General features: G+C 41.6%; 1 protein-coding gene across 9 annotated transcripts in view; it reads left to right on the top strand.

Annotated features, from left to right (window-relative positions):
* Window positions 1-609: 609 nt before the first annotated feature.
* EYA1 (EYA transcriptional coactivator and phosphatase 1) overlaps window positions 610-22,416 on the top strand; it is a 281,949-nt gene continuing 260,142 nt past the window's right edge. For 5 of the 9 annotated variants that reach the window (XM_081117349.1, XM_081117348.1, XM_081117347.1 and 2 more), the window contains exons 1-2: window positions 611-756; window positions 11,284-11,391. In XM_081117349.1, coding sequence (XP_080973475.1) covers window positions 11,359-11,391 — 33 coding nt within the window. In that variant the 5' untranslated portion in view covers window positions 611-756; window positions 11,284-11,358. Of the gene's footprint in view, window positions 757-11,283; window positions 11,392-22,416 lie in introns of those variants that run through there. The other 4 variants (XM_081117342.1, XM_081117351.1, XM_081117344.1 and 1 more) reach the window with 3 other exon arrangements.

The following is a 22,416-nucleotide window of genomic DNA, read 5'->3' as shown; positions in this document are numbered from 1 at the left end:
TCGCTCGCCAGGTAGCAGAGCCCGGAGTCCCGGTCACCCCGCGGGGCCCGCGCAGCCGGCCGAGCTCAGCGGGGCGCACGGGGCCCGGGGGAGGCTGGGGGCCGGGAGGGGGGTCCCGGGAAGCGGGCTCCGGCCGCAGGTCGCCAGTGCGCGCCCTGGTGTCGCCGTGCTCTCCGAGCCCCGGGCAGGGCGCCCCTCGACCCGGAGGCACAGACGCGTTTGAGAAGGAGAGAGAGAAAAAGCCGCCGCGGGTTCGGATTTCTGGAAGCCCGAGCAGTTTTTGCGCTAAACACAGAGACAGACCCCCTCTTAGCGCTGCCCTGGCCGTTACCCATTTTCCGTTTGTTTTTGGAAGAACCGGTTCCTCAGCCCCGCGCCGCCGGAGTGGGGACACCCGTGCGTCCAGCTGCCGGCCCCGCCGCCCGCCCCCGCCCCCGGCGCGCGCTCTGGCCACCTTCGTCCCCGGCCGAGCTCCAGCCCTGCCCGGGCTGCCGGCCGGCTCTGGCCTTCAGCGGGGTTGCGGTGACTAGGAGACTTTGTTGTGAAACTAAATCTGACCCTTTGGCTCCCAGGCAGGGCCGAGAGCCCGGGCCGCTGACGCCGCAGCCCCACCCGGGGCAGGAGGGCGGCGATCGGAGCCCGGGCAGCGGCGGAGGGGCGCAGCTGCCACCCGGTCAACGCGGCACGATTGTGCTCACCCGCACCCAGCCCGCCGTCGCCTCGGAGGCCTCCTGCTCCCGCGGGCACCGCCGCCAGGTACGCAGAGCCACCTGGATGGGCACCGTGGGCGCGCGCAATTAGGGGACCGCGCCGGGCCAGCTGCGGTGACGCGCCGGAGGCGCCCCCTGGCCTGGCAGCCTCAGGGCGCTGCACGTGGAGGGAAGTGTCTGGGGTCGGTTTGTTTTCCTTCGGGGAGGTGGTGACTGATTGGGACGTCGGGGGACAGCGGGGAGGTCATCTTGACCTTATTCGATGTTGTGATTGCTGCCTTGGACGTGTGCTGGAGCGCGAAGATCCAGCCCTGGGAAGCACTTGGGGCCAAGCTGGTATTTCTATTTAGCACTTTCTAGCGCCCACCCCTCCTCCTGTTCCCTCCTCTCGTCAAAGTGGGTCGGTTGGTCCAAATCAGAGGCCGGTTAAGAGAAGTAGCCATGGTTTGGAGGGGCCAAGCAGAGGTAGGCAGTGCTATTTCTATGAATAATTAGGGAAGCAATTAAAAATATACATACAGGATCTTTGCTTTACCTTTGGTGTGGTTGGGGGGAGGTGGGAATACTGTCTACAGTAGATACAATTTTTATTGTTTTCTTTATGTTAATTAAGACCTACCCAACTTTTTCGTTGTGGTAGCCAGACTGAATAATGCTAGCTAGGTAAGTCATCTCATAAAACTCAAGGCTTCTCAGACCTTTCAAGAAATGTAAATTGATATATTTAGAAGAGTCAGTACCAAGGTTCTACTCAGCACAGAGGATCCCAGCTATGAGTGAGAAGTGCAGGAATAATACAGGAACAGGATGTCCATATAAGGAAGGCACCCTTCCATCCAGTTCAGAGATCCTAATACCCTAACTGTCCTGTGCCTCTAGCTCTGTGCTGTTCATTCAGCCAACACTGGGAAATGGGCCATGTACTAAGCATCTTGTAACATGGATAAAAATGGTTCCTGCCCTGAAGGAGCAGTTTGGTGGACAATTGTGGCCTAATGTGACTAGTGCTCTGATGGGGGAAAACACAGGTGTGCAGGGCTTCCTGGAGGAGAGGACTGGATGAGCCCGAAAGGCTATGCAGGAGTCTGGGTGGAAGATGCGACCTCCAGGCACAGAGGATTTCGCACCAGGGGCCTCTGGAAGTAGGTTGCCATAGTTGCAGCTGAGCGGGAGAGACCTGGGATGCAGGAGGGATATGCAGAGACGGTAGCTAGGGCCAGATGGGAAAGGCCTTGGATGTCAGAACAAAGGAGACCGAATCAGACTCATTCCGTACTTGGGAGAGAGCAAAATCTAAGTTTCACAACTTTGGAACATGTAGAGGCCTTGGAGAGAAGGCAGAGAAAAGTACTAATTGAGATAAATTACAAAATAGGAACAATAAAAAATCTATTAGGATTATTTAGTGTATAAAAAAGTCAAAAGGTAATTAAAGAGAGGGCGCACTATAATAACAGTATTGTTTTACTGTAGTAATCTGAAATGCAGCTTCTAAAAGTGTCCTTAAGCAATAGACTTACATGATAATTTTTGGATGTAAAAACTAGAGACAATGAATTATAAATTGCATTTTAGTTTTATAACCTTTAATCCTTTACATAATTCTTATAATTTGCTCAACACACATTTATTGAATATGTACTGTATGTAGGACATAATCATCTCTATCCTATTAGACATTAATGGGCTCAGAGAAGTTAATTAATTTTTCCAGGATTACAGAGCTGATAAGTGCCAGAGTTACCAACTCCAGTCCCCACTCTCCCACCTGTCTTCAGTGCTGTTTTCCTCTACCCTTTGAGGACTAGCTCTATTTTTGGCTTTCACTTCTTTATCATTTATATCAGTGACTTGGGAGAAGAAAGCTAATGGTTTTTAGGTGTATTACAGAAAGCTGGATATTGCAGTCATTGGCTTACAGAATGAGTCAAAGAAAGTCTGAGTGAGCTTGACTGACAGGCAGAAACTAACAAAATGAGAATTTCAAAGGAATGAATCAATTCCTCAAACTTAGAACAGAGGGATTGTGACTTGAAAACAGGCCATTTGCAGAAGAGTTTGAGTGTCCCTAAACGCGGAACTGCTAGTGGTGTTTGGATCCAGAGGCCACTGACAAACAGACATGTCCTATGGAGGGTCATCAGAAAGTTAAGAACTAGGTTTTAAAAATATGTTTTGGGCCTAGAAAGGAGGGCCCTTAGCAGATAGCATCATAGTATTAAATGTTTCAAGGACAATTTCGTATAGGAGGATATTGAAATATGTTTGTGTTGGTGCAGAAGAGAAAATGAACCTAGAGAAGATGGGTCCATTTCAGCTCCGAATAAGGGAAAACCGCCTCAAGGTTAAACCTTCCAGTCGTGGGCCAGGTGGCTTGCCAAGCTGGTGAATTTCCACCCCCAGAGGTGTTCATGCAAAAGCAGATTGGCCATCTGTCAAGGATGTTTCGGGTGATTCCTGCTCTGGAAATTTGGATTCTGTAACTTCCTACTGTGGGCCTGTCTCAACATCCCATGCCTTGTATGTTCCTGTCACATGACATCACCCATTAACAGTTTTCCCATTGAACTGAAGGGAGACAGATTTCTTAAACTCTTCTAGTTTTGCACTAGTGTAAGCTGACCTTTGATTTTAAGGAAAGAGTGAAATTCAAAGAAACCCTGACTCAGTGCCTCTTTCCTGACAGCTTAATGCTTTCCCCATTACTGCCCTTACTTTCTGTGTTTTGGCTTTGGAGCCTGCAGACCTACGGTCTTATTTCATCAAGTAATCCTTACTCTAGTCAAGAAGCAACCAAAAGTAAGAGTCAGCATCCAGGAAACGAAATCGCTTTGCCAGACTTTAGCTGTGATTGTCAAGGGTGAAGGAGTGAGTGGTGCTGGAGCAGAGCAGGAGAGCGTTTGTTCCCTAGGTCCTCCTAACCTGGCACGTGAAATATGTGTTAATTCTTAGGTCTAATGAGGAACTTAGATCCCATGTACTAAATAAATATGTTATCCTTGAGCTGGACATTGACATCTATGCCTACATCCATGGTTAAAGTTGCCTTTGAATTTTAGCAGCAAAAGAAACAGAAATGGCATAAGAGTCTGAGAAATATATTTTCACCTTATTTTGATAAATGAAACCGCATTTCAAATTCTGGACAGCTGAACTTATTGAGGGCTAGGCACAGACCAGGTGTCTTTCTGAATTGGACCAGGGTGTTACTGAAAACTTAACCACCATTCACCATTTTGATTTAGGTCCTTAAAAATTAAAACCTTTAGGATTATATCAATTATCAACATGTCAATTGAACCTTAATATTAAAGAGCATTATATACTGTCTAAGCCTTACCTCTTAAACCAAGGGTACATTTTAAAGCCTTACATTATTGATTATTAAGCCCGTATCATTTACTCAAGCAGGAAGGAATGTCACTTGCATTAGAAAGGAGTGTTGGTGGATGGACATCTAGACGAAGGTCCGCACTGATACCGCGTTCGATTTGGAAGGGCAAGGACTATTACTCCCAACGAAGAAGGCAGTAACCGACAAAACGGTTTGCTGCTTTCTTGACTATACTGGAAAAAAGAGGTTGACAACTGATAGGAAATACGAGTTGTGACACATTAAAAAAACTTTATTAAGTGTATAGTTCACTGAATTTTGACAGTCCTGTAGACCCAAGTAACCACTACCGTCAAGATATAGAATGCTTCCAACACCCCAAAAAGCTCCCTTTCGTTCCTCCGCAGTCCAGCAACCACCCCACCCTGGCCTGGCTCCGGGCAACCACTGTCCTGCTTCATCCTTACAGATGAGTTTTTGTGGTGTATTTTTAATGCCTTAAGAGCTATTTGCTGGTAGATCTTTCTATGTAGAAGTAAAGGAGTAGATATCTCATATCCCTTCTTTTTCTTTTGAATAAAGTAAGAAAAGCCATCTTTTAGTTATAGTTATTTACTTAATTTGCACAACAGAAAATATAACCATTGAACTGAACCCATGTAGTTTGTTACCAGTGGTTCTAGAGCACAAGTTTTTTTAAAACTGAAACTATAGTCTTAGTGGGCTGAGAATGTATTTCTGTGACATATTGTATACGAACTACCTCTGTGGAGGACTAGCAATGCCCTAAATTCAGTAGACATGGCAGAATTAATACACCAACCTGATGAAATTTGAGATAAATTTACCACATGTGATTATGCTTTAGACTATTTTCTCTTAGATGCCTGAATTTCCTCATTGCTTATAAAATTTAAAGATCTGTGGTTCTCAAACAGTGTGCTATAGCCCAGCACTGTTCCTCAAATGCAGCATGGGCATGTCTCCAGTTTTAACCGATGGGCAACTTTTACTTTTTCTGTGCTTGAATATTTTATGACAATGGCTGTCAGACTCAACCAACTGAGTCATGTTCATGGTAACTGTAAGGTGAGGAGAGGAAGAAGTGATCAGGATAAAATATCCCATGTTTACTGGAATGCATTTTGGCTTTTCTTGAGTTCATGAGAGCAGATTTCACTTAAAGAGCAACGATGAGTGGAAGCAAGAACAAGTGACGAGTGTGTGATCATCACACATACTTTTAGCAGCACTGTGATCGTCCCCACCAGTGATTTAGTTAAGGCTTTCAAATGTCCAGCCATGGTTTTTAGTGTTCAGAAGCTTACTAGGAATATAAAAATTTGGTAACCTCCAACATAGGGAGATTCATGAGTGCTGTCAAGATTACAGACTTCTTTGTAGCAACTTCATTTGAGTATTTTTAAAGTGTGACTTCTGTGTTTCACCATTCTACCAGGGCCAGTGTTATATGTAAAGGAAATCTGAATAAGTGAATTTGACCTCTCTTTACTGTTACTATTTTCAACTATCATACCTTTTAATACTTTAACTACACTCTTTGGAATTTATCCTTAAAGAAGTAATGAAAAAGAAAGAAAAAAGATCTGATGAATGAAGATGAAGTGTTCTATGCTATAGTGAAAGAGTGAAAAAATCTCACATGCCCTACTCTATAGGAATATCTCCCTGATGGAATATTACATAGGCATTAAAAATGAGAAATGTACAGACTATAAAATGCTTATGGCACAATGTTAAGAGAAACAAGAAAAACACAAGCATGAAGATTAGCTATGTAAAATTATGTATGCACAAAGACAAGTTGACTTGGTGGAGTCGTGGGTGTGTTTAAAATTTTCTTAATATTGTTGATGTAGTGCTACATTGAAATAATGTGTAGGCCTAATGCTCTTGAAAACATAGTTGAGTTCAACTATAGAGACTGAATAAATTCATGTCATTTTCCTAATTAGTGTCAGCTCATTTGATTGCCCCCTTGTGTTCCATTCTTTATCTGGTTAGAAGGAAGTCACATATGGTGGAAGCAGAACTCTGGTCATATTTATTGAGAAGTTTTATAAAGCATAGACAGGCTTCGTACTTAAAAATATACAACAGCAGTACCAGTAGATCAGTGGAGGAGCTATAAAAGCAAAGTGGTGTAGACGTTTATTTCTCTAGAAATTATACCTCCAGCTGTAGAAGCCTTTCACCAATGAAAAGCTGAACTTGGTTGGGATGGGTTTCTTAACACTTTGAAAGAGCAGTGAGGATCTGGTTTCTGAATCTGGCTTACCCGAGTATGCCCAATCTCTGTTTTCCTTCACATAACCAAATTTCTCAGGCAGGCGAGGAAAGCAAGGAAGAGGTGACAGTGAGCTGAGCATCTTGTGGCTTGTGGAGCCATGGAATAGTTGAGTTGAGTAGACCTCTGGAGGTGATTTATCCAGCGGTTCATTTCACTGCAGACTCTGTTTGTAAATTTCCTTAAAGCCCCCTTGGTTTGATATATTTATTCAATCTGTAGTTGTAGTCTTCTGGGGACATACTTAAGAATAGCCCTTTTCTTCTCATAAAGCCATGTTCCACCACTAGTTTCCTTCTGCTTCTCAGGAATGTTAGAAAACTCAACACTTGGTGAGAAGGCAAAGATTAAAGGGATGGTGTGTTGTAATGAAAATACTCTTTCATCCACGGAGCCACAAGTTATTAACAGTGTCTGAAGGGTCTCTGGTTCATTAGAGATGATTTATGTGTCATCAAAAACATAAACCGTTTTTCAAAATCAGGAAAAATTTAAATATACATGATGTATACAATTTTTAAAAATACTATTTTCTTCCCAGTCATAGTAGTTGCCACTGCCACCCGCACCTTAGTTTTCTTTAATCTAGAAAGTCTGTCCCAAGAGCCTGCCTATCTAGAGAAATGTCTCTATCCACTTCATGCCTTGGTAACTTACACACTTATTCCAACTTCTGTTCTCCCAATCATTTGTTCTGACCATAGCTAGAATGTTTGTGATGAGCTAGGACTAAAGTAAAAAGCAAGGTAATGTTCACTTATGAAATGAGGTGATATTGGTTTTTTTTTTTTTTAATAACAAGGAAGCACAGAATAGATGTTTTATCTTACATGCATTAAAGTTTTTGTATTTTACAAATTAACAGGCTTATTGGTTGCAATAGGGCATAAAGTATCACTTCCAAATATGCATCACTAAATTCTATAGGTCTGATTATAATGTCATCACCGGGGGCCCAATTTCATAGTTCCTCTGAGCCCCCAAAGGGGATTTCATATAATTGTAAGATGTGTCAGATTGTAGTCTCAATTTGATGCTTTCTGCCATATCACTGTTTATATCTAATATGTATTTGCTAGCATGTATATACTAATTTCAGTCCCTTTCTACCCCAGTCCTCCAAGATTGGCCAATGTAAAGGAAATTCCTTAGGCTTCTATTAATCCTGTGTTGGGTAGGTTCACCTAACAAAGTTAGCGTTTCAGGGGTATTTCATCAACAGTCCAGGGGGCTGGGACTGAAGATGGTATAGTTCCCTCAAGTGTTGAACAGACCAGCTCAAAGGGGCCAGTACTCCTAGTTTCTTCCTTGCCCAGGAGGCCTCTCACAGTCTCTCCTACCACCTGCCTGGCTCTGCTCAGCACCACATACCTAGGTTAGCATCTGGCCTGGGGCTGCAGATGCAAGTCAGGGCTCCACCACCTCAAGCTGTGGGTGCCCCTACCCTGTTTCATGGGCTGCCGTGCCTTCCAAGGCCTCTCACGACTGTCTGCCCTTGGAGAGTGCCATCAGGTACCCTCATGCACTGGAGAGCTGGGTTGTATTTCAAGGTATGCCCAGTTGTGCAACTTTTTCTATTTTGTTCAGTTGATCTTTTCTTCTTCCCAGTCAATACTTGGCTCCAGAATGTTGAACTGGGCCAGCAGAGCCTCAGGACATCTCTTAGCCTCTTGTCTCTTTCTTAGAGAACCTTACACTTCAGTGGCTAATAAAAGGGCAGCCTTTCATTGTCTACAGCTCCAAGAGTGTATCATAATAGTTGAGTCAGGATTGGGTAAACAAAGGATTTGACTTTCTGGAGTAAAGGCACACATGGGTGATTGATCCAATTCTGTGCTTGACAAGGGTGAGTGTTGGGGATGGATGTGTGAATTCGTAACCACCACCAGACTCACGGTGCCTGTCTTGTAGGGATGCTTCTGATGCTTCTGATACCAAGACACCTGCCTCTACTGCTCCACAAATCTCCCCAAACAAATCTCAATCCACTGATCCTTCCCTATGTGTGTAGTAGGTAGGTAAATATGAATGAAATAACCCATTTTTGCTTGAGTCTGTTTCTTAGGGTACTTGAAACAAATTTCCAGGACCCCAAATTTGATGCATACTTTTAAAGTTGATTGAATGATAGCACCATCATTTGACTGCCCACCTAATTCTAGCTCGGCATTTACATGTATTCAAAAATTGCCATGTATCAATAACACTCATTCATTCATTCATTCAAAATATTTAATGAGTGCCATATGTGGCCAGAACAAGAAAGTAAGGCCTGGTCCTAGCCCTCATGGAGCTCCAGTCTAGTGGGGGAGACAGGTAGAGAAATAATTACGGTCCATTAGATAAGTGCTATAATGGGGGCAGGCTTATTTATAAACCATGAGAGATCAAGTCCAGCAAGGGAATTAAGGGTTTACCAGAGCCAGGCTCCTAAATATCAGTAGACCCAGTCATGGCATAGATTTCATGGTTTGGATTGACATGTAGAAATCTGGAAACAACTATGCTGATTTAGCGAGCAGTGGAGGATTTGTAAATAAAGGCCATGGCTCTCCGTGATTTTTTGATTTTTGAGTGGTAGTCTTTTTTAGTGGAGACATCTCCCTGAAGTAGATGAATGCTGACTCTTTCGACTTCTCAATAATCTCAGTCTTTTCTTTTTAGCCAAGGAAACAATAACAAACACAGCATTTAGTACAGAATAGTTTCATCTTCAGAAGAAATAAAATTACAAATGAAATACCTTTCATGCTCATGTAACTTGACCATTCTTAATACCTTAAACTGCTCAGTAAGTTCAATATGGGAATATGGAAAAGAAACACATGGGAAATAATCCTGGAATATCAAATATACAGATTTTGATTGAAACATGGTCTCGGGACAGGTACAGAGAGTCTGAGGATGTAGGGGAAATCAGAGGGGGCTTTGTCTTGGGCCTACTCCCTTCTGTGAGGAGTGAGACTGGACTCTGTGTCCCCACATATAGGTGCACTGTGGGCAGTTTGTGTGAAAGCACTTTGTAAACTGTGAAGCATTTTACCAATGTAAGGCAGAATTATTATCGGTATTTTAAAATGCTACCTTATCGCCTGGAAAAGTTAACGTGCCTCCAGAGAGTCCCTCAAGCAACGAAAAAAGTCTAGTTTCTGTAATATCTCTGCTCTAATTATGCAAGGAATCCTCTCAAACCAATGCTGGTGGATTTTAAGATTCAGTCCTGAAATTTTGCATAATTCAAAATTGCATATTGCTTTTTCTCTCTCTCAGTTTAGCAGACCATAAAATAATTTCTTGTTAAAATTACAAAAACACTGTGCTTTCATAAGGTTCTCTAAATCTTAGGAGTCTAGTTATTTATGAGTCTTACATTGTCCAAAAAGATCACCCTTGTGCTGACAGTGGTTAAGACATAAGTTTTCCAGCATCAATCATTGTGAGCAAAACAATCATAAATGAGAATTGGCCCAGTATTTCAAAACTGCAACCCATATGATCCAAGCTTGGAACATTTTACTTGAAAATTATGTATTTCAATACATACATTCATTAAATTATAAATCTAAAATTGAAACCTGTAAGACATCATCCAGTAGAAATCTTCCATTTTGCAGATAATAAAACTGAGGCTCAGAGAGTCTTAATTATTTGCCTGAGGTCATGCAGCTAGTGGCAGAGTCAGAACCTGAATTCAGATCACTCAGCTTCCACTACAGTGGTTTTCCTACCACGCTAATATGCAGAAGTTCAAGTACATTTATGAAAAGGGATACTAAAGTCAAACTACCACATGTTCTCTATTCTGTAATTTTATGTTGGGTAATATTAAGATAATATCTATTTTTTTAATCCTCACACGAGGATTTTTTTTTTAATTGATTTTTAGAGAGAGAGAGAAGGGAGGGAGAGAGAGAGAGAGAAAGAGAGAAATATCGATGAGAAGAAACATTGATCCATTGCCTCCATACGTTCCCCAGCTGGGGATTGAACCTGCAACCTAGGTAAGTGCCCTGACCGGGAATCGAACCCCTGATGCTCCAACCAACTGAGCCACCCAGACAGGGCAAGGTCATGTCTACTTTTTTAAAAAAATTCATGTATATTTAAATATCTGCCTTGGAGCTCATGTGACGCATGTAGAATAACTTCTTAGTTGCCAAGCCCAAGTAAGTAAACCTGAGAGTCTCTTTTGGATTCCTGACTTAAACTTGAGCGTGAAAATTAATGTTCAAAGAAAACGGGAATGGGCAGCTAGATGGCTATATTCTGTTTTTGGAAGATAGCTAAATGTAGAATATATTTCAAAACACACTATTTATTGTCCATGTCTTGAAGTACCCCAAACCCCATTCTTCTTGAAGGTGCTGAGTCTCTGACGGTTTAGAGTTGATCAGCCGTGAAACTGCGACCTAATGTAAACTTGCTAAGAAATAGCATAATAATATCCTTGCCCTGAGGGTAAAACACTCAACTCTAGGTTTTTCTCTTTTATCCTTGCTCAGACTACAGTCATATTTCTTTGTTAGTATTTCCTCTTTGCATTGTGGTACAATTGACGTTGATAGATAGCGTGGAGAAACTGAATTCAAAAGGAGAAAAAAAAAAGAAAAGTAAAAAAACAAAGCTCTCACATTGTTGGCTCAAAAATAATGTGTGTAGAAAGCTCTCTAGCTGGCTTCTCCATTCTGTTTTTCCCTGGGCTGCAGCTGCTGACAGCAGACACACTGAGCTATCATTTGGCCACAGTTGGCTCATGTAAATTGTGATAAACAGTGAGCCCATAATATTTATTTTAAAGATTCGTTCAATGAAGGTAAGCATTCTTGACTTGTGTATACATGCTGGTAAGTGGAAAGCTGCAGATGGAAAGATTGGCTCTTAATTCCGTGCCACACGATTAATACGGCTGCTTGGTGCTCTCTTCCCCACAGGTGCAGGGGTGTTGGGACCCTTTGAAGAAGTGTGTAGCTAATAGCCCATCTATAATTCAGAAGAAGACGTCTTCAATGGAAGACCCCCGGGGGATAAATGGACCGTCTGTAAGTAAACAGAATGTCAGTCTTAAGGAAAGAGTTATTACTTTTAAAATCGTAATTACTATTTTTGTTGTAACCTGAGTGTCTAGAAATTCCTCAAAAGCTCTGCACCAATTTTTAATGATTTTAAAAGTTATGAACTAAGTCGTACACTATTTTCTCAGCCAAACCTACTTGATATCTTCCTTAGAGGTATCAGTTATCAAAAGTAGAGTTCTAGAGGGAAAAGCCAGCCTTTAGTATTACTTAATCACACCAAAAAGCATGACGTAATTTTAAGGCTTACATTTTCCTTTGCCTTGGGGAAAACATGTATTTGTCTCATAGGACTTGAAATTCATATCTAAGTTTGGGTTGTCTTATATGCATTTGTTTTAGAAATACACGTGTGTGTATGTGTGTATATCTTTCAAATGTGTGTTCATTGTGGTGGTTGCACAGTTTGATGAACTCTAGAATTGGCTTTAAATTAAGGAGAACTCTAGGTCTCCAAAGTTTTCTTTTGTTTGTTTCTCTTGTGAGCAGAAGAGAAAGGATTCAGAAATTTCCCCAGGCCCCTATGAGGAAGAAAGAAAGCTTCCTTTGCCTCACAAATATTCCCAATTAGAGGTAATCTTAGAAATAATCTTTGTAATTTGGAACTTGAGCCAATCAGTGGATATTAATTTTAGAAAAGTATCTTTCAGTAAGTGAGAGTTGTTTTCTTGGAAAACGTCCACAGCAATACTTGGGGTGGCATATGTGACTTTGCCTTTAAGTCCTCTGATCCGCTGTGATGCTTTTGGCCTGTGGTTTCCTAGCTCAGCTTTGCTCACGATAGAATTATTACAAACCCAAAGTGTGATCTTTAGTAATGCTGTTGTGGTTCCTGCAAATGCGTGTCTTACAAGACCTCTTGGTGTTAGGCAATAAGCAGGGACTGCTAATGGGGAAGGATTTTAATAACGAAGGGTCAAGTGCTATCGGTACTTTGCAGTTAATACTGTGTGCAATTACAGAGCGGATTTTATGGATCTCCCCAGCCAGCCTGTGAGGTAATCCAGCCACACACTTGGAGATCATTCTGTTTAGCATAGCTTTTACCCTGAACAGGAAAAGCACCCTGAATTTAACCCGTTTCATTTGCTTGTTTGTTCTGTTAAGGCCTGGGGTATTTGATTTTATTATCGTGTTAAAAATACTTTGGTGGTGCATATAAAATAAATGAAAAAATAACCTCACTGAAAACTACTCCTTACTGCCTCCTTTTATGTAACTTTGCTACTTAGATTGATGACAATATCTGCAGATAAGTGTTGCTGATACTATTTCTTTTGATATTTTACATTATGCAAATCCTGATTTAAGAATTAAGACATTAACAAAGATTTGAGGCTGAAATGAGCAAACGGGTAAAGAATGTAATGGTTAATTTCTTTTTTGCCTGTCATCATGAAGAGATGTGCTCGGTGAGCAATCTCATAAGGTCATTTTGAGGTCTTGTCTTGTCACGTGGAGAGGGAAGCAGTTTTGTTCCTGAAAGATACCTGGCTGCCTCAGGGGATGAGACCAGGGGGGGCTGTTTCTCAGGGGCAAACACTGTGGCACTGAGAGGCCGTTTGCTGGCAATTTGGCTGCTAGGCCACGGAAGGCACACAGGGCCCCTGTACCATTGGGTGGGCTCCGGGTTCACCACTTCTGGCTCTCAGGCTCCCTCTTTTCCTTGGGACGGTGGGGAAACTGGCTCAAGACGGTAAGAGGATCTAGAACTTAGAAGAAAATGTTAAGATAACTTGGGAAAATAAAAGATCAAAAGGAACAGTACCAGAAGCGCTTGTACTTCCAAACACGAATTGAACTTGCCCTTGCTCTTCATGTTCACCTTTCAAAAGTTTTCTTAGGAAACCCCACAACCATCTCAAACGCAGGAGTACACGGCACCTGCACTGTCTGCTTCCACCTTGTCAACATGCTCCCATCCGCGTCTCATCTTGCGCCACCCCCTCCTCACCGACACTGGGAGATTACAGTTTTTTCATACATTGAAGGTACTAATCTTAACTGTATCGTTCTGACAAATGGGTATGCCTGTCACAATTAGAATTCCCATCTCCCCAGCAAGTCCTCATGTCCCTTCTCACTCAGCCCCCCTCCCATACCCGTCCCCGACCCCAGAGACAGGCGCTTCCAGTGCTTTTCCCCTTCTATCAGTTTCGCCTGTTTCAAAATTTCACAGAAATCGAAGCCTCACAGGATGTGTTCTTCCGTTTCTGCCTTTTTTCACGCAGCATTAGGTCTGCGAGAGTCATTGTTATTGTGCGTGTCAGTGGTTTTGTTCATTTTTATTGTTGAATAGTATTGCATGGTACACATTCCTTTTAAAGAATATTATATTCTAAGCACTTGTCTGGGAACCTCAATTCCTGAATATGTAAAATGAGGAGCTTGAAATCCAATTAGCCTACTATTGAATTATTTTATAATTCTTACTTTCCTCTACTCTGTAGCTCACAGGTAGACTGGATATTTGCTTTCCTAAGCATATTGTCCCTGATAGGAGTAGGACTTTTAATTTCCTCATCAGAGATGGTATTTTTTTAAAGCTCTTTGAAAGGTTTGCATACAAGGCTGTTTATAACACATATCTGCATTGCTCTACCTGAGCAATTATCAGTATAGTCTTCTGAGTCTCTGTTGCTTTTGTAAACAGTGATTCTTTCTCAACTTTACACGGTTCTTTCTTTACTCCACAGATAGAAATGTATGTGACAAGACAGGAGAGGAGTCAGCGAAGCCACCTCATTTCTTCCTTTTAGGCCAGACATCTGGCTTGGGCAGGAGGCTAACAAGAGTGCCACCAGCATTCTTATAGCCCATGACAGCTGGGGAGCCCAGAGCATCTCGGTGTGGGAGAGGCCAAGAGGAGCTCCCTTGGCATTTCAGTGGGCAGCAAGGGGGCATAGTGCAGGGGTCCCTCAAACAAGGGTACGTTCACGCTTAATCTTGGTGCCATCTTCCTTCGTGAGATTTGCAGCTGAAAGTTTTGAGGTGGCTCGTACCACTTGGGGGAGGAGAAATGACTTATTATTTGAACACCAGAACGTACACTATTCTTGTAATGTAGCCTCTTGACCCCAGCAGGACTTTGGAGATGTGTCCCATGTGACAAAGGACTATGGGCAGAGGTGAAGTCGTTTCTCATTTTGATCCCGAGTAGACGCAGCACTGGGCAAAGGTCTTTGATCAGAAGTCCCACCTTTTTTAAATTCTGGAATGTTCTGCTTGTGTGTTTTCCACAACTAGGAAGAAGTAGCTCATGTGATTCTGTAAGTTTTGTCCACTCTTCAATTCACCTAATGAGGACGAAAAGGACAGAAGGGGGTTTGTGGGGCTTTACCTCATTTCTGCCACAGTCTGGCCACTCCTCTGTCACCTCTTGAGGAGTCCTCATTTGGACGAGCATAAACCATGCTCTCTCAGTGTGGTCGTGGCTGGTCCCCTCACAGGCAAACAACTCCAAAGCACAAACATCAGAGCTCCAAGATCTGGCTGCATCTTTCTATTTCTTTGCCTTATGAGGATTTCTAGAAGGAAATCATGCCAAGATAAGAAAAGCATCTATTAGCTCCTTGAAAAAAGTGAATTAAAAAAATAAATCACCATATTTTTCCTTGGGGCTGTAAGGCTTGCAGGTAAAAAACCACCATGGAAAAAACTAACCCTGTGTCTGAATTGGATAGGCTGCCTGGTATCTTGAAAACGGCCTTTTAGGTTCAGAAACAGAAGACCTGGTTTAATTTTTACTAGTTAAGTGATCCTGGGCAGATTTCCAAGCACCAGTCCCCTTTAACTGGAGCACAGAGATGATACTATTTACCTTCTCTTACTGAAAATTAGAATTTTGTAGATCAAGTGGGATCGTATATTTTAATGTTCTTTGAAAACTAAAAAATACAATATAACTCTAATGTACTTTTATTGGAACTATCTCTAGAAAAATGTGGTCATGGATAAAAAATTACCTGGTCACCTGCAAGTCTACAATCAAAATCTAAAAAGCAACCATCATACCTGTGCCAGGTGTTACATGCACCAACACTAGTTATGTTTGGTCATGATATTGTCAGCTGTGGGGAAATCAGGTCTCCTGAGACTTTAAATGGAGCATGTTATTATAAATGGTAGGTAGTTAATTTACTTTCATTACAAAAATTTTAGGTGATGATATTTGAGATCTTTTTAGAGTCATTTTATTTAGGGCTCCATTGTGTTCTTATAACTATACCTCTTGTGTCTCCTTTAAATTATGGTAAATTTGAAATGCTAACAGCAGCTTTGCTGAGATGCTGGGTGTTGCAAGAAAACCATTAAATACAATATGTATGTACCCTATTCCTATGCTTGGAGATTCTAAAAATGAAAAGTGACTTTTAACCAAAATGGAAGAATTAAATATTTGTTTTATTAACAGAGAGAAGCACACTGTTTAGCAGAAGTTACTAAAAGTAGTTGTACAAGTCTGATACATATGTCAAGTTAACTGGGAAATTATTGATTAAATCAGGATTTATTTTTTTTCAGCTTTACCATGCATGAGGTGTTTTATATAATGATATTTTTAAGTAAATTAAATTTAAAAGTATACAATCCAGTAGGTTTTACTTTCCCTTTTTGAAGCAGAAACATCTTATTGGCAGCCTGCATGCTTTTCTTCAGGCAGCTGGGGCAACATACCATAAACGTGGGCCTTAAAACCGCAGACATCTATTGTCTTGGTTCTAGGCTAGAAGTCTAAGATCAAGGTGTGGGCAGGGCTCCCTCTGAAACCTGCAGGGCAATTTTTCCTTGCTTCTTAGCTTGTGAGGTAGAAGTCTGTGAGCAGTCCTTGCCATTCCTGCAGTCACAGCCCCAGCACTGCCATCTACACCTACCTTGTCACATGGCCTTCTCCCTTCTATGTCTGTAAGGACACTAGTTATATTGGATTAGGGTGCAACCTAGTGACCTCATCTTAACTTGATTATATCTGCAAACACCCTTTCCAAATAAGGTCACATTCACAGACACTGGGGATTAGGGCTTCAACATATACCTTTTTGGGGAGGGAGCGGGATATAATTCAACCCATAACAAAACCTAATAAGGAAATGAAGCTTAAAATCTTACCTATTTGCCTACCCATCCCATCCCTCTTGAATAATTCTAGTTTGATTGTGAATAGTAGGACTCACCATGAGCTGACTTAAGCAAACAAGAGGAAAGTCTTAAGAAAAGAGGTATCCAGGGAATTCAGGCAGTTTTCTTTCTATATTTCTCTGTCTTTTTTTTTTTAGTCTTCTCTCTGTTTACAAACTGGCTTTCTCTACTCCCCTTGCATAGTACTGGCTGCTGACTATGGCTGACATGTTACTGGGCCATCTACTTGCAGAAGGAAAGACTAAGACTTGTCCTTCCCTGGTCATGACTCTGTGGCTGGTGGATCAGGGAGCCACAGCACAAACATGACAGTTCCCAGAGAGGAGCTGGGCAGACCTCCCAGTGGGGGCCTACTTTGACCCTTTAAGACACCCCAGGCTGTGCACATAGAGGCACCAATTTGAAAGCACAGCTCTAGTCTTACCTCTTGATCTTACAGATGGGGAGGTTTAGCCCTTGATGTGCTGTTAACAACATTCTAATCATTTTGATGGAAATATCTAATAGTGAATATATGTAATTCCTTTCTGATGACTTAAGGTCCTTGTTACCACCATTAGTTATAAGCTGTATCCCTAATGCACTAGTTTTTCTTCTCTCCCTTGATTTGTCTGAGAGCAGCAATGCTTCCCATTTTCAAAACTAGACAATAAAGCCTAGACAATAAAGCCTGATTGCGATGGACACCCAGCAAATAGATACCAACTTGAAAAGGGGAAGGCAGGTGGGCGCAGTGAAGAAAGCGCTGGCGTGGAATCCGAATGCCAGGTTTTGGGTCACAGCTTATTAACTGCGGGAACTTGGGAAGGTTATTTCAACTTCTGAGCCTCAGCTTTATTTGTGTGAACAGAGATAATATCTTATAGCTGGGTCTCTGTGACGAAGAAATAATGTATCATCTGCCAAAGTACTTTGTCAGCTGTCCAGCAGCAGATACAGCCACTAGTGCCAAGCCTGTGGCATCGGTTCGGACGGGCAGGACACTGCGGGTCAGGCGGGCCTGCTTCAGGCCTTGCTCTGCACCGGGACTGCTCGTTAGCCTTTCTCAGCCTCAGTTCATCCCACTGCTGCAGGGCGCTGGGCACGTCTGCGCGCCTCCCCCGGGCATCTTCCTCATCTGTACACAGGATGATGCTAATGTTACATCACAGGGTTGGTGTGAAGACCGAATGAGGCTGCATGTGGGAGTTCTCCAAATGGTGCCTGACACACAGTGCTATTCTTATTAATATTGAAGATGCCAGGCACACAATAGAGCAAATGCTTAAGAAATGCCATTGTTATTTAAAATTGATTAGACTGGGCAGATGAGGTACTGTCTCTCATTGTAGTTGTAATGTAGGTACAGTCACAGGATTTCGGTGAGATTATGACTGGGGATGCCAGACCCTGATGGGAGGAATTATGTTGAGTTTTGCCTTTAAACAGGCAAGGCTGGTTGGGGCACACCGAAAGAGCCAAGTTGGAATATGATCTGAGTGTTTGGAGGAGACTAGCTGTCGAACTTCAAATTGGGCACCAGGTTGTATTAGTAGTTGGGTATTTTAGGTAAAGAATAAAACCTAGCCCGGAAAATTGTTCCAGAGCCAGGACAGTGACTTGTTTCTATTTCCAGGGCCAAACACAATGTCAAGCCCTTTCCATGCATCCAGTAAGCATTTGTTTATCTGAGCTGTCTGGAATCTTGTGCCCTGGTACAGCTCATGTGGTCCATAGGCCCTGAACAAATGGAGTGTGACCAGGGTGAAAATTGCTCATGGCAGGTGCTGGAAAGAAAGGAAAGAGGGTCTCTAACCATTGAGACTCACTGCCTGTGGCCTGCCTCTGCCCTGGCTCTCTTAATGCACAGGGGTCTGAGAGCTCAGATCACCTTGGCGGTCAGGACCAGGGATATGTAACCAGTTAGCAGTGATGGGATGCAGATCTCTCTGAGGAAAATGCACATACTTTGGGACTTTTTATTGTTGGAGGTAGGAAGGGCAGCTTAAATACTTACAAGAGAAAAAACCTTCCTGGTTTATAGTTCTGTTAGGAATGGTGGTAATCACCAGAAGTATGAGCTAGAATAAGAGAGCCATTTTAATGTAATGATAATATAATAGACATTTATTTGTAAATGTTTATTTGTAAATCTGTAAAAAACCAGACAGTGAATATTTTAGGCTTTGCACACTAGAAGATTCATGAAAGTTGCCATAGAACAGACCATAGGAAGATAGGGAAACAAGTTCTCTTGTCAGCTTGGAGGTGGTTCAACACTGCACCCCCGCCCCACCAAGATTTCTCCTTTCATTCCCCCCAGTCCAGCTCTGTCATCTTGGATTGGACTTATTTCCTCCCTCTGGGCCTCATTTTCTTCTTCTGTAAAATGAAGAACTCGGGAGCTCTCTTCTAGTTCTAACGAAGTGTGGTTCAACTGGTGTCCACATTGTACTGGATAGTTAAAGTTAATAAAAGTTACACACCAGAAAATAAATATGTGTGGTGGTCCCCAAGGGATAGGCAGGAGGAGCCATCACGGAAGCTGAGCTCATTGGGAACCCACCGAGCACTCAGTGTGACAAGCCAATCCCACAGTTCCAGGATGGCCTTGAACCCCAGTATGATGCTTCTCCATCTTTCTAAGGTCTCCTGGTCTCTTTCTTTTGCAGCCTTCTTCATCCCTCAGTCCATGAATATTCTTATTTGTAGAGCCCATGGGATCATCACTAATACTGTGATGAGGTGATGAGGGTCTTTGATGCCCACATTTCTGTATTTGCGTAATTTTATTTATATGAATGTTCCTATGATTAATTTTAAAACGTGCTTGGAACATCAATAAAGACGACATCTACATTTTGTATACCATTCTAGAATGTGTTGTGATTTTAAAATATGTTCACAAATTCTTTAATAGCCCTCCCTTTAAGAGGTGGAGTCTCTTGATGCTGACTCCTCCCTTTGGGTATGGTGTGGACTTAGTGACTCACTGGCTTCTTATAAGCAGAAAAAAGCAGCAGTGATGGGGTGCCACTGTGGGTATGAGGTCCTAAAAGCGGACGTGTGTCATTCACTCTGGGGGAAGCCGGCTGCCATGTTGTGAGGACACTCAGGCAGCCTTGTGGAGAGGCTCATGTGACTTGGAATAGAAATTTTTATTCCCATGTGAGGGCGCCTCCTCCAGCCCCAGCCCAGCCATCAGATGATGCTATCCCAGCAGACAGCTGAGGTGCATCCTCATGAGAGCCCTTAATGTCTAATAGCACCTAACTAAACTGCTACCAGATTTCTGACCCTGAAAAATTATGTGAGATAATACATGTGTATTGTTTGAAGATGCTAAATTTTGGGGTAATTTGTTACACCGCAATATATAGTGATCCTATTGATCTTTTTTTTGCATTAAAATCTTTACTCAGTATTTTAAACACAAGAAGTGAAGCTTGATTATTAATATAACTATATGTAAATAGATGTTATATACATTATAGAGAATATAACTATATAACTATGTAATTATATAAATATAATTCATTGTTCCTACTGCATTTCATGTAGTCAAACACCAGGTGTTTTTCTCTCTTTTGTACATTGGGCACATTCAGTTGACAATTTATTTATCTTTATCTTCCCTCCCCTAAGCAAAACTATCTTCTTCATACAATAAGTGCTTTGAATTGCTGATTAACATTTCTTTTATTCTATCGTATATTGTTCACACTTATTGACAAACCTGTTTGCCTTCTAGACTGTGAGCTGTTTGAAGGCAGAGAGCATGAGAGAGGAATCATCACCTTCTCCTGACACTCAACCCTCTCTATTCTGTACCCTGTAGATGTGGAAAATGTTTCAGTCAAATGAATGAATGAAAAAATGACTGACTGAATGAATGTATAAATGAATGAATGAATGAATGAATGAATGAGTACAATTGCCTGGAGTGGCAGTTCTGTAAACAGAGAGAAATCTTGACACGTGCTAGTTCGGCAGCTTTCCTCTTCATGGCTGCAGGGAAGCACCCACCTTTGGAAAATTCCAGAATCACGCTTATTGCTGTTCCTGCTCTGCCAGGTGTGGTGAAGGTAGAGGAACGCTGGAAACACACACCTCTGCCTGGAAACCTCATTAAGTGGACTTCCATTAATGGAAAATTTCTGATAATTCGAGCAGAGTATGAGGTTTATTTTTAGGTGTCCTTTTATGAAAATAGGATTATAAAAATATAACAATATAGTTTACTTTTACCTATGTATGTGACTATGTGGGAATAGATGGGCAAAATAAGCAGGCGATCATATACCAAATTTTCATATGCTGTGTGCAAGTAAATCTTATTCGCTGCAGAAATTTCCCAAACTGCTCTACAGGGTTAAGCTAGATCAATTAATGTTTCTATTCCAAAGGAATTCTTGAGTTTTTTAAAGAGGTCTCCAAAATCCAAACTTAACATAGATCAGACTAACATTCTCATAATTTTAAAAAGTTTGATTCATGTAATGCTGTGAACGTGTAGTCCCATTTGCATTAGGAAAGCAGTAACTGAGCTTGTGTTCTTAGCAGCTGAGGCCAGCTGACGTCTGTGCGGGGACAGGAGGGAGCAAGGGCTTGCGGGACCGCCGAAGGTTTGTGTTGGAGGCCTGACTCACCTGCTGCCCAAGTGTGTGCACATCTCTGAGCATCTCTGAGCCGGGGTCTTCATCCCTAAAATGGGGATGATATTTCAGTGCTGTGTATCTCAGAATCGTATGAGAACCAAAAGGAGAACACGAGTGACTTTGTTAAGCAATATAGCGATATACATACACTTTACGCATTTATCAAGAGCACATCTTAAAACACAACAAATGCCTGTGTGTTCTTCCAGTTGGCATTAAAAAAAATTTTTGTGTCCTCTTTAACAAATTTCCCCTTCTTTTTGTAAGGGAAAGGGAAACAATCTTTTAAAAATTATTGATTTTAGTTCATTTTTACATTTTGAAGTATGGCGTGCTTAATGCGAAGAGATGTGAAAGAATTGGTATTGGTTTGTACAAATAATAAAGTAGATGACTTTATTCACTTGTTCTTATTTTTACTTAAATCATGAATCAAACTGAAACTACTTTCAGGGATCTCAGAATTTATGGCAATTTATTTTGATGCCTAGAAATTCTCAAAATTTTATTATATCAAAAATCATTTGGCAAGGTATATGGTATATGCTGATTTCTTTAATGAGGCTGCTGTAGTTCTTTCAAAGTATAGCCATCTAGGATGTTTTTTAACAATAAAACATTATGCTTTGAGAGTAACCAAATATTAATCTTAACACTAGTTATAGTTACAAAGATAAAAATAAAGGCTATATTATCTAAAAATGTGACTAAAATTCCATATCTAATTTCCATTTTCATAAAAAGACAGAATTTCTAAAAAGGAAAAATGACCAAAAACACATTTTGCTGATTTTACTCTCCCTGCTTACAGTAGTGATTTTTTAGTCTATTCAAGTTCCTGTGAAACATTGAGAAGCCATGCATTTACCTGGCCCCGTCTGGTAAGCTGGGCAGGGTAACTTTAAAATTGAGTTCAAAAATATTTTGTGTTTGGGTATGTGAAATTCTGTACCCTGAGAAATGTTTATCATTGGTTAGCTATGCCTGCATTTAACCACTTGTGTTCTCAAAATAAGAAACTGATGGTGGTGGGGTGAAACCCACACAACTTATAATTTCATCCATAGAGCTTTTATTAAAGTTCATTTTTTAAGAAGTTCACATTAGACATTAAAATTAGTGACTTGCTCAGATTTCAAATTATTTGGGGGGAAAATGTACTCACTAATACTATAGACTAACAAAATCAGATCTATATTTTAACTTAATCAATTAG

Source organism: Miniopterus schreibersii, assembly GCF_964146895.1.
Source record: "Miniopterus schreibersii genome assembly, chromosome: 17".
Lineage (NCBI taxonomy): Eukaryota > Metazoa > Chordata > Mammalia > Chiroptera > Miniopteridae > Miniopterus > Miniopterus schreibersii.
Note: the sequence above shows the minus strand (reverse complement) of the source record. Positions and strands in the feature narration are given on the sequence as shown.